General features: G+C 36.6%; 1 protein-coding gene across 2 annotated transcripts in view; it reads right to left on the minus strand.

Moving 5' to 3' along the window:
* Positions 1 to 17,396, minus strand: part of DHPS (deoxyhypusine synthase) — a 211,794-nt gene that overhangs the window by 74,437 nt on the left and 119,961 nt on the right. For both annotated transcript variants that reach the window (XM_053717832.1, XM_053717833.1), the window contains exons 2-3: positions 12,899 to 13,105; positions 12,472 to 12,585 (exon numbers count right to left, since the gene is read on the minus strand). In XM_053717832.1, coding sequence (XP_053573807.1) covers positions 12,472 to 12,585; positions 12,899 to 13,105 — 321 coding nt within the window. The remainder of the gene's footprint in view (positions 1 to 12,471; positions 12,586 to 12,898; positions 13,106 to 17,396) is intronic.

A 17,396-nucleotide genomic window follows, 5' to 3' on the forward strand; every position in this document is an offset into this window, starting at 1 on the left:
GTGAAAATATAATACAATATAACATAGTACTCATTCAAATTAATGGACACAATGTTATAATTTTTGATCAAAGAAACCATCTTACTCAATTCTTAATAACTAACAGTAAGAAAAAACGATGTCACTTTAACATTGACAAAAACGATGATGAATGACTTCAATCTCAGCCAATTACAAGATCGTAACTAACCAATAATCTCAGAGAGGAGGGAAAGATAACCGGTAAATATTGGATCATTTGAGCCGCCCGGCCCCGCCTCTGAAACGCACGTCAGATGAGCTGTCAATGGAGCCAGCTGACAAACTTTATCCCAGATATTGTGTAGTGGTTTGGTGTTTCTATAGACAGAAAACTGTAATCCAGCTCCCGGATTAAGGAGTTTATTTGAAAGCTCAGGCATGCTCCAAATATATATATATATATATATATATATATATATATATATATATATATATATATATATATATATATATATATATATATATACATACATATATATATATATATATATATATACCTATAGGATATAAATATTACCTCCGCTGTTCTATTATTCTAAATACAGAGCTGAGACTAAGGCCTCTAGTAATCAATGTCTGTCGGACCTGATCTGACAGTGCGGATCAGGTCCGACAGACATCGCTGAATACGACGAGCAATACGCTCGCCATATTCAGCATTGCACCAGCAGCTCACAAGAGCTGCTGGTGCAACACCGCCCCCTGCAGACTTGCGGCCAATCGTGTCAATCAACCCGATGTACTTGATCGGGTTGAATTGCGGCAATGTCTGTCAGCCTGCTCAGAGCAGGCGGACAGGTTATGGAGCAGCGTTTTTTGTGACCGCTGCTTCATAACTGAGCTTGATACATACATATATATATATATATATATATATATACCTATAGGATATAAATATTACCTCCGCTGTTCTATTATTCTAAATACAGAGCTGAGACTAAGGCCTCTAGTAATCAATGTCTGTCGGACCTGATCTGACAGTGCGGATCAGGTCCGACAGACATCGCTGAATACGACGAGCAATACGCTCGCCATATTCAGCATTGCACCAGCAGCTCACAAGAGCTGCTGGTGCAACACCGCCCCCTGCAGACTTGCGGCCAATCGTGTCAATCAACCCGATGTACTTGATCGGGTTGAATTGCGGCAATGTCTGTCAGCCTGCTCAGAGCAGGCGGACAGGTTATGGAGCAGCGTTTTTTGTGACCGCTGCTTCATAACTGAGCTTGATACATATGCCCCAAAGTGTTTTTAAGAGTGGTTCGGATAGAAAATTGTATGTGTGTGTCGGAACAACAATTATTATATTCTCTTTTTTAATCATATTAATAAAGGTTAATTTTTATTTCACTGTATTGAACATAGCTATAATTCTTGTAATTTAAAAGGTGTATAAAACTTTCTTCAGCCAATCCCTTTTTGACTTAGTTACTTAAAGGGACAGTCTACCATAGAATTGTTATTGTTTTAAAAGATAGATAATCCCTTTATTACCCATTCCCCAGTTTTGCATAACCAACACAGTTATACAGGTGGCCCTCGTTTTACAACGGTTCAATTTACACTGTTTCAGAATAGCAACCTTTTTTTTAGTCATGTGACTGCTATTGAAAAGCATTGAGAAGCAGTGCATTTATTAAAATAGCCAGTAGGTGGAGCTGTCCGCTTGTGTTGCAGCAAAGCCAAGCAAGCTGAAATTAATCAGTTTAACCAGACCTGAGCTATCGAGCAGATTTCAAAGGAACAATATCTTCCTGTCTATAAATCAGCCCAGATTAGAATGCATAGAAATAACTGTTTGCTGAAAAATGCAAGTGAAGTCTGTGTTGTGTGATTATTTTATTAGGTTTATAATGCTGTTTAGCAAATGTTTTTGTTCATTTAACTTAGATTAATTATATATTCTGTGTTGTGTGAATATTTTATTAGGTTTATAATGCTGTTTAGCATTTAAAGTTTTCATTTCAAAGCTTTAAAAATAATGTATTAGGTGTTACTTATGACAATTTTGAGAGGGGCCTGGAACCTATCTCCCTCACTTCCCATTGACTTACATTATAAACTGGGTTTTAATTTACAACGGTTTCGATTTACAACCATTCCTTCTGGAACCTAACCCCGGCGTAAACTGAGGGCTACCTGTATTAATATACATTTTACCCCTTGATTACCTTGTATCTAGGAACCTTCTTCCAGCCCCCTGATCACATGACTGTGACTGTATTATCTATTGTCTTAAATTTAGCATTGTTTTGTGCTAAATCTTAAATAACCCACTGTGCCTGAACACAGTGTTATCTATACGGCCCACGTGTAGTTTCTGTCTCTTTGTGTTGAAAAGATTTAAAAAGCATGTGATAAGAGGCAGCCCTCAAAGGCTTAGAAATTAGCATATGAGAGTACCTATGTTTAGTTTAAACTAAGAATACCAAGAGAAAAAAGCAAAATTTGATGATAAAACTAAATTGGAAAGTTGATTAAAATTAATAGTCCTATCTGAATAATGAAAGTTTAATTTATACTAGACTGTCCCTTTAAGTAATATTATTCAATTGTCTATAGTCAAAGGCCACATATTTTTGCTCCACACTATATATATATATATATATATAATATATATATATATATATATATATATATATATATATATATATATATATATATATATATATATATATATATATATATATATAAACAATAAATAGTTAGAGCCCAGCACCATAAGTTTCAATACTGGCTTCCAGCTTGTGTGCTCGTTACTGTGGAGTATCAGCCACACTCCAAAAGATACAGTCCATATATGCAAAGTGTAACAGCACCACAGCACAGTCTTACTTCTTAGAGGTGAAAAATTCTTTTATTGAGGTACAACAACCATAAAAAAGCTTACACTTTGCATATATGGACTATATATATATATATATATATATATATATATATATATATATATATATATATATATATATATATATATATATACACACACACACACACACACACACACACACACACATACATAACTTCAATTCAAGTTTTCAGATGGCTTAGCTCAGAACCAAACAAAGGGGGTCAATTTATGTAAGTGCGAGCGGACATGATACGATGTAGCGTATCATGTCCGCTGCACATCAATAAATGCCGACAGCAAATGCCGTTTGCAGGGGGTGTCAATCAACCAGATCATATTCGATCGGGTTGATTTCTGTCCACCACCTCAGAGCAGGCGGACAGGTTATGGAGCAGCGGAAACACGGGGCATCAAGCTCCGTACCGAGCTGGATAAATTGACCCCCCAGGAATCAGATCTATAGAACAGTCATAGGGGTGCGTAGGTGGGAGGGTATCAGCTCCTTGTTTCTCAAAGACATCCAGAACTTCTTGGTACTCAGAAAGAATGACACGAGTATTGTCTGAATGTACACCCATAATGGTTGCAGCGACGTCTGTTTGCACAACCGGTTGTTTTTACTTGTGTGCTATATTATGCTTTTAAACAATTGCAAAATAAACCTTTGGACTTTTTAAGTACGAGTGAATACTGGTCCTTTTACCGCAGTGCGCCTTACCTTGGATTTGCATAATGGCTGCAACTTGATTAAAACAGGCAGATGAAAAGAGAGGAAAATGTAAGTATACCACTGGTCCAGTTAATTGAGTGGTTGTGTAAACGTAACTAAGATAATTACTTAATACAATCTTACTCTTGGCACAAAAGCGAATATTGTTGCTTTAGTTGAAACAAACTCCTCCCACACTAAAAGCATTGAAGAGTAGAATGCATAAACAACTTAAAATAGAGCATGCAGACATGAAGGGTTAAGGGCTTTTTTATCAGCATTATCTTCTATGACACTAATTATATCTTCAGAAGCAATACACACCATAGTCGTTTCTCTGAGCAAACATGGCGTTTGAATACTGGTGCACAGTCCCTAAAAAAAAAAAAAACTTAACTTTTACTAGAAACATTTTTGCTAATGGAAGTATATTGCAAAAATGCTTCTATTTCAAACTGAAATGCATCCATGCACATTTCAGTTTAGATTTTTATATCCCTTTAAACTCCTGGAGACTAAGATCAAGGGAAGATAATGCTTTAATTCTATATGCCAGATATGAAAATTGGTTATATGTCTGAGAGAAACCCATTTGTTATTATTGAGGTTCATTTATTGTTTTAGAATGTTGTAAAAATGAAAAGCTCAACCTCTGGAGGTTTTATTACATCAGCCCTTAAAGGGATTATATAAGGCTATAATTAAATTGATGGTTACGATATGCACAGCATTTCGATCCTGTATTGCAAAATACCGGTGATCTACAGTTCCGAAATTCTGTATATTATCATGAACAAGATGATACAATTTTATCATGAGATGGCTAGTCTTTCAGCAGTTTGCTAGACAAAAGAGGAATATCTTGAAGTATGGGAACACTGGATAACTTATACAGAAACAGAGCAGCGGTGGAGACTTTGATCAGGCTCTCTATAATAATCTTTTTAATAAAACGTTTTGACCGGGAACATTTTCCAACCACACTCTTGAAAAAATAAAAAAATTAAAGTCTGATGATATCAAATACTGATAAATTTAAAGATGGAGCCTGTACCAAGATGTTGTCCAGGTAAGGAACCACCGAAATACCCTGCACTCTCATCACATATAAGACAGACCCCAGAACCTTCAAAAAAATTCTGGGAGTGGTAGCCAAACCAAACTGAAAATGATGATCCCTGTGAATAGGGATATGTAGCTAAGATCTATAGAGGTCATGAACTGTCCTCGTGGAACAAGAGGAAGATTACTCTTAGTAGTTTCCCTCTTGAAAAAAGTAACCCTGGGACTTGTTTAAAGTTTTCAAATCCAGAATTAGTCTGTAAGTTCCTTCTTTCTTGGAACAATTAAGAGGTTGGAATAGAAACTGTGACCCTGTTCCGATTCCGGAACTGGAACTATTACACCAATAGATTACAGATCTAAAATCGACTGGAAAAAAAAAGGCTCTTGTCTTAACAGGATTCTTTGGAATATGAGACAGAATATACCTTCCCCTGGAAAGCCTTGATCTGAAACCTGTATCTATCCTTGGGAAATAAAGTTCAAAACCTATGGTTCTGGAACAGAATAAAACCAAGCCCCCTGAAAAAATGCGTACTCTGCCCCCTACCAGAAGATCTAAGTCAGGGACCACACCATCGTACAGACTTGGTAGTGGAAACAGGCTTCTTGAACTGGTTAAAACTGTAACAATTAGGGATAGGCTTCCAGGAAAAACTGCAAGAACCCTGCTTCAAGGATGAAGAGGAGGACTTCTGGGTCTTAAATTGAATAAAGGAAGGAAAATGGTTAGTAGTGACCTTAGACTTTTTATCCTGAGAGAGAAAAGGTCCTCTCCCCCCAGTCACCATAGAAATATTGACATCCAGACCAGACCCAAACAACTCTTTCCCTTTTAAAAGTAAGAAACAGAAGTCTAGATTTAGAAACCATGTCAGCAATCACAAGGCCCTCCTAGTCAAAGCATTGATCGTAATAAGAACAACAGTAGCATTACAAATGAAAACATTAGCTGTCTTCAAGCATTTTAAACTAATTAGAAATCTCTTCACCAGCAGAATCTAAAAGGAAAGAGGACACAGCAACACAAGCAAACTGCTTTCTTAAAAACCCTATGAAAAGACTCTAAATTTCCCATCTATGGCTCTAAAAGAGGTACAATCCAAGTACGGTATACCACGTTAGAAATAGCCCCATCCACTTTAGGAATAGTTTCCCAAAGCTCTAAATTAGAAGTAGGCAAATAAAACATCCTTTTAAATCTTTGTGACAAATTTAAAGGGATACCAGGATTATTAACAACTAAGTAACAAAAAATAAAAAACACTAAGTTACACAAAATAAAAAATAAACTATCAAATATTTAAACTAAATTACACCTAATCTAAAAGCCCTATCAAAATAAAAAGCCCCCCCCCCCCCGCAAAAATAAAAAACCCTAGCCTACAATAAACTACCAATAGCCCTTAAAAGGGCCTTTTGGGGGGCATTGCCCCAAAGAAATCAGCTCTTTTACCTGTAAATAAAAATACAAATACCCCCCCAACAGTAAAACCCACCACCCACACAACCAACCCCCCAAAATAAAAACCCTATCTAAAAAACCTAAGCTCCCCATTGGCCTGAAAAGGGCATTTGGATGGGCATTGCCCTTAAAGGGGCTTTTAGCTCTTTTTCAGCCCAAACCCCTAATCTAAAATTAAAACCCACCCAATAAACCCTTAAAAAACCTAACACTAACCCCCGAAGATCCACTTACAGTTTTTGAAGACCGGACATCCATTCTCAACGAAGCGGCAGAAGTCCTCAGCGAAGCCGGCAGAAGTCTTCATCCAAGCCGGCATCTTCTATCTTCATCCATCCGGCGTGGAGCGGCTCCATCTTCAAGACATTGATTGCAACAGCCAATAGGATGCAAGCTCAATCCTATTGGCTGATTGCAACAGCCAATAGGATGAAAGCTCAATCCTATTGGCTGATTGCAACAGCCAATAGGATTTTTTCAACCTTAATTCCGATTGGCTGATAGAATTCTATCAGCCAATCGGAATCTAAGGGACGCCATCTTGGATGACGTCATTTAAAGAAGGGAAATTTCATTGTTCAGAAGACATCGAAAGAAGAGGATGCTCCACACCGGATGTCTTGAAGATGGAGCAGCTCCGCGCCAGATGGATGAAGATAGAAGATGCCGTCTGGATGAAGACTTCTGCCGCTTCGTTGAGGATGGATGTCGGGTCTTCAAAACCTGTAAGTGGATCTTCGGGGGTTAGTGTTAGTTTTTTTTTTGTTTTTTTTAAGGGTTTATTGGGTGGGTTTTAATTTAAAATTAGGGGTTTGGGCTGAAAAAGAGCTAAAATGTCCTTTTAAGGGAAATGCCCATCCAAATGCCCTTTTCAGGGCAATGGGGAGCTTAGGTTTTTTTAGACAGGGTTTTAATTTCGGGGGGGTTGGTTGTGTAGGTGGTGGGTTTTAATGTCGGGGGGGTATTTGTATTTTTTTTACAGGAAAAAGAGCTATTGGTAGTTTATTGTAGGCTAGGTTTTTGGGTTTTTTTTGGGGGGGAGGCTTTTATTTTCATAGGGCTATTAGATTAGGTGTAATTAGTTTAAATATTTGATAGTTTATTTTTTATTTTGTGTAACAGTGTTTTTTATTTTGTGTAACTTAGTGTTTTTTATTTTTTGTTTTAGTTTTTAGTTGTTAGTTTTTTGTAACTTAGTAATATTTAATAATAGATTTAAATAATTTGAGTAGGGTTAGGTGTTTAAATATGTAATTTTAGTATAATAGTTAGGGTAGATTAATTATTATGTTAATATAGTTTAATGTAATTGTAGGATATTTAGGGTAGGTTAATTAATAGTTTAATATAGTTTATTTTAATTCTAAAGGTAAGTTTAAATTTATTATAAGATAGGGATGAGTTAATATTTAATATAAAGTTAGCGGGTTGTTAGGTTTAGGGGTTAATAGGTTAATTTAGTTTATGGCGATGTGGGGGGCTGGTGGTTTAGGGGTTAATAGGTTTAGTAAGTGGTAGTGATGTGGGAGGCCAGAGGTTTAGAGGTTAATACATTTATTTAGTTGCGGAGGGCTCCGGGAGCAGCGGTATAGGGGTTAAAAACTTTATTTAGTTGCGGTGGGCTCCGGGAGCAGCAGGATAGGGGTTAATAATTCTATTTAGTTGCGACGGGGTCAGGGAGCGCCGGGATAGGGGTTAAACATTTTAGTATAGTGGCGGTGTCAACAGTCTGCTGCTCATCGCCCCATACTTGGTGCGCAGCTTTTTGACAGCTTTTTTTTTATAAATAAGAAGAGCCTATTCAGGTCCGCGGCCGCGATGTTAGTCGATGTTAGGCGAGCGAATGCAGCATAGTTGACGGCTTGATAAGTAGGCCTCTTAGACTTACTTAAATCAGATAAGCTAGTAGAGGGATTATCAGAAACCACCTTCTTACGCTTACTTGGAGGGGGCATGGCCGCCAACATTTCAGATATAGTAAAGCATACAAAACCTTTAAATCCTGGAGCAAAATCTAAAAGTACTCCACTGTGTAGAACAAACAGAGGGAGGACAAATACCCTTAGAAACAAGAGCAGCATTAGACTGAATAGAATGCATAAATGATCCGTATATGATTTGCAGAGTTAATATTAGTAGAAAAGTGTTCAGAGTATCTAGCATCTGCGATACTAGTATTAACAGAAGAGGGGACAGGATTAGTATGATCCATAATGAAAAAGAGATTAACCCACAGGTAATTGTTTAAATCATTGTCTGTATTTTGATTTACTCAACAATAAAAGGCAGGATAAATAAAGCAGCACTTGGAAGTAATTAAATCTTACCCCCTTGCCAGAGTCTAAAGCAAGCTTCGGGAGAGTTAATAATTCATATTCTATCAGATGGACGCTAACCTGAAGACAGGCCAAACATACAGGTATGCACAAGAGACTAAGCGCACAAAAAAAAAAATGAAACATGCCAAAACCTGACACAAAAAGCATTGACGTGCGAAAAAAACAACACGCACAATCATGCAGACGCATAAGAAAAAACAACATACACTATGTAGAGAAAAAAAAAACTATGTGCACAATCAAGCCTTCATCATGCGATGATAAAGACTGGAATAGTTTCCAGTATGGTGGGAGGGGTTTCTAAGGGCTCTGCAAGTTCTGGAATCTTTGCCTCCTCCTACTGGTAAGGAGTATAATTCCCAGGAGTAATGGATCATGTACTCGCACCACCTTTAAAACAGAGTGTAATAATCAGTCCAAGATAAAGCCAGGTAGAACAAACAAAAACAAATTACTAGGATCATCACATAACAATTACCAAGAACCAAATGAAAGAAACTGCAGATTGTTTACAAAGTGCTTGATCAGGAACAAGCTCCAGCTAAAATTTCAGGTGAGCAGAGCAATAGGAGCCCATTAAAACATCATTACCACAGTGCTCAAGTTTGTTTCTAGTTCTATTATCAATACAGCTTGTGGATAAAGACTTGCTAGGGGACTTACAGGAGGTCAGTCTCATCCTGCGTATAAGTCAATAGAATGAAATAGACACCTGTTCTCAAAAGCCATAAGGACTGAAAATTGGCACTCCAAAGAAAGCAGACTTTTTCAAGCGGAAATGTAAAACAGACATGAGAGGGAGGTAGGGGTAAAAGGTAGGCTTCCCATTTAAATTCTGTTTGAGGTTAGTGCCTTATTAAATTGATGGTTTTCTACAAGCCCATTAACCATTTATGATCTACTGCTTCAAATGCTACCATGATGAATATGAGAAAAAGCATTTTTGTTTAAACTCCTGCTCAAGAGGCAGCAGGTGGTGGGTGTAGAACCCCTATCAGATTTTAAATGTTATGCATTAAACAGAATATAGATATAGCTATATACAAAATAGCTGAAATCCCATTTAGTTATTCAATGAACCTTTTAAACATGATATTTGAATAAAATTGATTTTGTTGCCCCTGTATGCAATTCTTAGCATAGCCTGCAGAGGGCAGTAATGTGGTAGGTAACACTTTTTGTAGCTAATTAAGGGTTAATAACAATTTAATTTGATTGGATACAACTGCCCCAGTGAACTATTTAATGCTGTGATATTATATGCTATTTTGTAACATGACTAAGGGCATGGAGCCGGAAACTTAGTCATTATGTGTGGGGAACCTTTTTGAGAATAAACAGAATTTCTACTTCAAACAGTGCTGCTACTGTACATATTTTGTTAATACTGGGTTATTTTTGCAGCAATGATAATTTACTCCATATTACAATATTGTTGTACATCAGATCTTCATTTAACGTAATATCCAATCCTCTATGGCTGTGTTCCTACCGCCATTAACAACATGAAAAGGGAATCCACTTCAACACATCAAGGAAGTTTAATCGAGAATTGATATATATTTATTTATAAACTGGCAGAGTAGTCATAAAGTTAAAAGTTAAAACAACTTACTTTTATTCAAAGCTATGTTAAAACAACATTTTGTAGCAGGATAAGCATCACCCTCCAGCATCTGACCAGTTTTGCATCACAGAGCTTTCTCAAAGATGCATTTTTGAAAAAGCACTGTGGTGCAAAACCAGTCAGATGCTGGAGGGTTGATGCTTAGCCTTGCCCGAAAATGTTGTTTTAACATAGCTTTGAACAACTTTTACCTTTATGACTGCTCTGCCTGTTTATTATTGTGTTTATATCAATCCTCGATTAAACTTGCTTGATATAATTTTGCAGAGACCCCATAGTTTGCATGCTACTTAGAAAGGGCCAGTTTAGTCAAAATTAAACTTTCATGATTCAGATAGGGCATGCAATTTTAAACAACTTACCAATTTAATTGTATCATCAAATTTGCATTGTTCTTTTGGTATTCCTTGTTGAAATCTAAATCTAGGTAATCTCATATGCTGGTTTCTAAGCCCATGAAGGCCTCCTCTTATCTCAGTGCATTTTGACAGATATTCACAGCTAGACAGCGCTAGTTTATGTGTGTCATATACATAACATTGTGCTCACTTATGGAGTTATTTATGAGTTAGCACTAGTTGGCTAAAATGAAAGTCTGTCAAAAGAAATGAGATAAGGGGGCAGTCATCAAGGTAATTACAGAGGTAAAAAGTATATTAATATAACCATGTTGGTTATGTGAAACTGGGGAAAGGTTAAAGGACCAGTCAAGACTGAAGATTTGCATAATCAACAAATGCAAGATAACAAGACAATGCAATAGCACATAGTCTGAACTTCAAATGAGTTATAGATTTTTTTCCTGACAATTTTAAAAAAGTTATGTCTTTTTCCACTCCCTCTGTACCATATGACAGCCATCAGACAATCACAAATGCATACACGTACCATGTGACAGCAATCAGCCATTCACAAATGCATACACACTTATTCTTGTACATGCTCAGTAGGAGCTGGTGACTCAAAAAGTTTAAATATAAAAAGATTGTGCAAATTTTGTTAATGGAAGTAAATTGGAAAGTTGATTAAAATTGCATGCTCTATCTGAATAATAAAAGTTTAATTAAAATCTTTTTAAACAATAACAATTCTGGGGTTGACTGTTTCTTTAAGGACACATGTGCTGACCATTTATTTGTTTAAAGATTCCACCCAAGAGGTGGCTTTGCTGTCAATATAGCCCGGTGTAGTGTTGTACAATTTGTTGCCACTTAAAGGGACATGAAACCCAATTTTTTTCTTTCATGATTTAGAAAGAGCATACAATTATAAACAACTTTCTAAATTACCAAAAAGCAACGCCAAAGCCATATAAGTCTGCTATTTCTGAACAAAGGGGATCCCAGAGAAGCTTTTACAACAATTTCTGCCATAATAGCACAAGCTGTTTGTAAATTATTTCAGTGAGAAACCTAAAATTGTGAAAAATGTAAAGTTTTTTTTTTTATTTGCTCGCATTTGGCGGTGAAATGGTGGCATAAAATATACCAAAATGGGCCTAGATCAATACTTGGGGTTGTCTACTACACTACACTAAAGCTAAAATTAACCCTACAAGCTCCCTAATTAACCCCTTCACTCCTGGGCATAAAACACGTGTGGTGCGCAGCGGCATTTAGCGGCTTCTAATTACCAAAAAGCAACCCCAAAGCCATATAAGTCTGTTATTTCTGAAAAAAGGGGATCCCAGAGAAGCATTTACAGCCGTTTGTGCCATAATTGCAGAAGCTGTTTGTAAATAATTTCAGTGGGAAACCTAATGTTTGATGTCAAAATTTGTGAAAAAGTTAACTTTTTTTTTTTTGATCGCATTTGGTGGTATGAAATATACCAAAATGGGTCTAGATCAATACTTTGGGTTGTCTTCTAAAAAAAAAATATATACATGTCAAGGGATATTCAGGTATTCCTGACAGATATCAGGGTTCCAATGTAACTAGCGCTAATTTTGAAAAAAAGTTGTTTGAAAATAGCAAAGTGCTACTTGTATTTATTGCCCCATAAATTGGAAAAAAAAATTGCAAAAAAAACTCAGGACAAAATTTAGAACTATTTAGCATGGGTGTTTTTTTGGTGATTGTAGATGTGTAACAGATTTTGGGGGTCAAAGTTAGAAAAAGTGTGTTTTTTTCAATTTTTTCCTCATATTTTATCTTTTTTTTTTTTTTTTTTTAGTAAATTATAAGATATGATGAAAATAATGGTATCTTTAGAAAGTCCATTTAATGGCAAGAAAAACGGTATATAATATGTGTGGGTACAGTAAATGAGTAAGAGGAAAATTACAGCTAAACACAAACACTGCAGAAATGTAAAAATAGCCATTGTCATTAAGGGTAAGAAAATTGAAAAATGGTCCGGTCATTAAGGGATTAATATCGCTTTAACCGGTTCTCTCACCATTTTATGTTCAACAAGGTATCTGATAATTTCACGGATTCCAGAGCTGATCAGGTTAGATGTATATCCCAAGAAGATGGTGCATCCACCAGGGTCAGACAGTTTGGCCTTGATCTGCAGATGGAAGGTATGTGTTATTATACAATACACCAATTCTAAATTTTCCACTATTACATCAAGTTTATTTCACTTTTTCTTTTTTTTTTTTAATCCTGCTCAGATTGTTTGTATCAACATATTGAGGCAAGGACTTTTGAAATGGTCCACTAATTTAATCATACCACATAACCTATGCTAAAGCAGCACAAAGAGATAAGTAATGGGGTGAGGTTCTCTTCCCTACCATCACCTGCCAAAGATATGGCTTTTCCCTAGCTATAATACTGACCCCATCTCCAGAAATTCTTGTCACGGTCAACCTTCTTACCATATTGTTGATCTCTTGTACAGCCTGACCATAGCTTGAGGCCTGAAAGCCAGTTGTCAGAAAGCTCTGCAGCAAGGCATCATAGTTGACCCCAGAATTGAAGTCATAACCCCTGATCTGGACTGAACCTTCTGGTAGAGAATCACTAGGCATCAGCACTGCCTCCTTGGCATCGAGCAGCATATCTGCCATAGCAGAACTTTGGGTCTGAAATGAAGAAACAAACAATAGGAGAACTTAAATATCAATGCAGAATGAAAATACCAGAATAAAACATTTTAACCCTTTGAGTGCTAAGCACTTTCCCACCTGGGTGCTAATATTTTCTAAGTTTTTTAAAAAAAAAAAAAAAAAAAATTTTGAAAAAACATTTTTTAACTTTTTATTTTACAGAGCCCCAAGACTTACACTATTGGAAAGGTTAGGTGATTCCCTTTCCAACAGTGGTCTTGGGGGTCTGTAGCTGCTTAGATGCCCGAGATACAGGCTTCTAAGCAGCATGCCCCCTCCTCCTATACTTAACATTGTTGAGTATAAATAAAGTTTATTAAGGGACGTCATCACGTTTTTGCGCGTGATGTCACTGCGCAACACGTAAAGCCCTGTCGATGCCTGTCCCTCTACAGGCACGATCGCCGGGGTAGGATCGGTTAGGAGCTGGCTGGCTTAGAGCAGTCATTAGCACTCAAAGGGTTAAGCAGTGAAGGATAAATGGTGAAAGGGATATGAAAAAAAAATTCTCTCATGATTCAGACAGAACATACAATTTTATTCAAATTTTGAATTTACTTCAATTATCAAATTTGCTTCACTCTCTTGGTATCCTTTGTCGAAGGCGCAGCCATGCACTTCTGGAAGCTAGCTCACATCAGGTGAGCCAATGACAACAGTCACATATATGCAGCCACTAACCAGCAGCTAGCTCCAGTAGTGCATTGCTGCTACTGAGTCTACCTAGGTAAGATTTTCAATAAAGGATGCCAAGAGAATAAAGCAAATTAGATAACAGAAGTAAATTGGAAAGTTGTTTAATTGCATGTTCTATCTGAATCATGAAAGAAAGTTTTTGGGTTTCATGTCAGGTGGGAGAATGCACACAATAAGGAAATACAACCCTTCTGTATATTAAACAGCTGCAGAAAGGGGAAAAAATGCTGGTGACAGAGGAGAATAAACATTCTTAGGAAAAAAAATAAAAATGCTTTTTTAAAGGCTGAAAACAATGAAAAAAAGTTAATGCTAACAGACAAATAATTGTTAAGATTAAAATAATGCTTGAATTGTGCAGCAATATCAAATTAAATATGACTGGAATTATATATACTTAGGCTGACCTACCATACGTCCCGTTTTGAAAGGGACAGTACCGTTATTTTATGTTTCTTCCCCCGTCCCGTCGTTTCTTTAATAATATTCATTTTGTCCCGTTTTGGGGGTTATCACACCGTGCGGCTAGCGCAAGTGTCATTTTTTAGCACACACACCACTTACTAAAATCATCGTGAAAATTGAAAGCAAGTGACAGCAGATCAGTACTCAGTTGTGAGCGGTCAGACTGAGCTGAAAAGAGAGACTGGTCCTGAAAGGGAAGTTAGAACTACTAGCTAGTGCCTAGTAAAGACAGGAGTCGGACTAGATCTGTCATCATCTGATGTTATGATCATCTGCCTCTGCCATCACCCGAATTAGTGGCTGACCATCACCAGAGAGATAATTCTTACCATCTTCTTGTGTCACAGTGTGAACATACAAACATAGTGATCAAGTAGATCAACTGTCTAAGTTCTGCAAGAATTGTGCATGGCCAAGGTAAGACCAGTGTCTGTGCCTGTCAATCAATTTAATTGTCATTAATTATGCTTACTAAATTGCTTACTATTTCAAACTTTCACATTCTTTTCTTACTGCTTACAATCGACTCTTATGTAAACTGCAAAATAAAACAAAATTAAAAAAAGTTATTTTTCATGTTGTTTAGAACTATGATGGTAGTTTATTTTTATTTTATTTTGCAGTTTACTTATTACGCTGCTGCATTGCTGGTTCTACAGACTTTATAAGTAACGCTTATCATTATCAAGTAACTATTTCCACATTTTTCTCAGTTCTTCCACGATGTAACAATGATTTTTGGCAACTCAGCTAAGGATAATTGTTGGCTCAATAGTTTATAAATCTCACTTTTTTCCTATGAATAAAGAATATTAACCCTGTCCCATTTTTGACATCTCAGGGGCATGCACTCATAGGAGGCAGGGGAGGCAGTGCCTACCATGCCATATGTGGCCAAAGCTTAATTAAATTTCAATTAAAACAAAACAAAACAAAAAAAGTCCAAAAAAAATATTTTCCCCATGTAATGCTATGGAGAGGCAGATACAGGAACGCTTCTCTCCATTGCAGTACATGGGTCAAAGGAAAAGCTGTGCTGCAGCGCCACCTGTGTTCTGTCAATATATTAGCAGCAAAAATGGGGACCAATAGGAGGCACCCCTCTTGATGCCTCCTAGCAAGTGAAGAGTATATAGATTAATCAGAAGGAGGATGCAGTGAGCAGGGTCATGTGACAACTGGAAGCTGAGGTAACCTAAGAACAGATGACACCAAGCAGAAGAGTAAAGTAGTATTCTACATCTCTTGTGATTCACAAATTGTGTTCAGATACAGCTCATTAACAGGGGGGGGGGGCAGTAGGGGGACAGTAAGTGAGCATAACCCAATGTCCATAATTTAAAACCCAGAGTTTGAAGTTAAGTGTGCAGTGTCCACATTATTTAAATTAAAGTTTTCGACATTGAATATTGCTAAGCCTCTCTTTTTCATGGTTATTTGATTTAATTAGGTACAAACTCCATATATGTTATGTCTGTTCAGTCAGAGTATGCAGTATCTATTTTTATTTTTATCTGTGTCTCCATTTATTTAAAGACTGCTGTTAACTTGTAATTCACAAATCATTTGAAAGCTGTTGCATTGTGTTTTTAGTATGTGCTGCTTTTATACAAGTTTGTATTAATAAAAGGAGATAATGAGTCATTTAAAAAATGTATGTAATTATGGCAGTTAAATGGTCTTTAGAAATAATGCCACTGTAAAGTAACTGGTTAAACACATAGTCAAAGGGAGACATTTAAAATTGAACTTTCATGATTGAGGTAGAGCATGCTATTTTAATAGACTTTTCTAGTTATTTATATTTTGAGAATTAGCATCAACTGTTACTGGCCCCATATCAGCAAATCAAATTCGTTTTTGAAAGGAACATGAAAGTCATAATTACATTTCCATCATTCAGATAGAAATTGCACACACAAAAAAAATCAAAAAACTTTCTATTTTACTTTTATTATTATGTACTTCATTCTTTTGGTATCCTTTGGTGTCCTTTGTTGAAGAGCAAACCTAAGTGGGATGTGCACGTGCGTTTCTTGAACACCATATTGCAGCAGCTGTGTTTGCAGTATTGATAACGTGTCCTTTGTGTAAAACTTGTATGGTAAATTATTTCTATTTTTACAATACAGTAGCTAGTGAGTAGAGAAGAGATTGTGGATCATTCTAATTGCTTAGTAACTGGCACTGTGCCACAGAATTGTGTGAGTGTGTATGTGAGCAGAGTATGTGTGCTTTATTCTCCAGGTAATCAATACATTTCCGATGAGCTGGTGCTTTAGTGCAGTGTTTCTCAACAATGGTCCTCAAGTACCCCCAACAGGCCAGGTTTTCATTATAGCTGAATCAGTGCACAGGTGAAGTAATCAGCTGATCAGTAACTCAGTGGTTACTAACTTGCTCTCATCCATCACCTGATTATGTCACCTATGCACAGGTTCAGCTATCATTTAAACCTGCCCTGTTGGGGGTACTTGCGGCCCTCTGTACATGTGTTTCTCCAGCGTATCATATCTAGTGCCTCACCAGCCTCTGACCTCACCGATATATATATACACACACACACATTTACATACATACATACATACACATATACACACACAGTGAAACATACACACACTTTATATGACAATCTGAAGGTGTGTGATCATATAATTCCAAGCAGTACCAGATTACATCTCATCACTTATTCAAAAACGAGCACACAATATTCACAGGAAGATTTGTAAAGCAAGTTTGTGGGGAAAAATAACATTATATATATTTTAAAACCAATTAAATGCACTCATAATTTCCATTCCCTTTAAAAATGTAAGCCATATTAGTCTTGACAGCTGAACATTCTACATCAGCACAAGCTTCTACAAAGTTAATTTTACACGAATTTGACGGAGAAGTAACCAAAATGCACTTAGTATGTTGCTATGTATCCATACACAGTATAACAATATTCCATAAGCAGCTAGTGGATATTCAGAAACTAAAAGATGTAACTGAATAGCTTTCTATTTCTATGCACAGTATTTAAAACCTTCTTTACATACATTCAAATTACACATTAATTAGTACCTTGTTTATGACATAAACCTAATGTATATATTATGCA

The sequence above is a fragment of the Bombina bombina genome, chromosome 6 (genome assembly GCF_027579735.1).
Source record: "Bombina bombina isolate aBomBom1 chromosome 6, aBomBom1.pri, whole genome shotgun sequence".
NCBI lineage: Eukaryota > Metazoa > Chordata > Amphibia > Anura > Bombinatoridae > Bombina > Bombina bombina.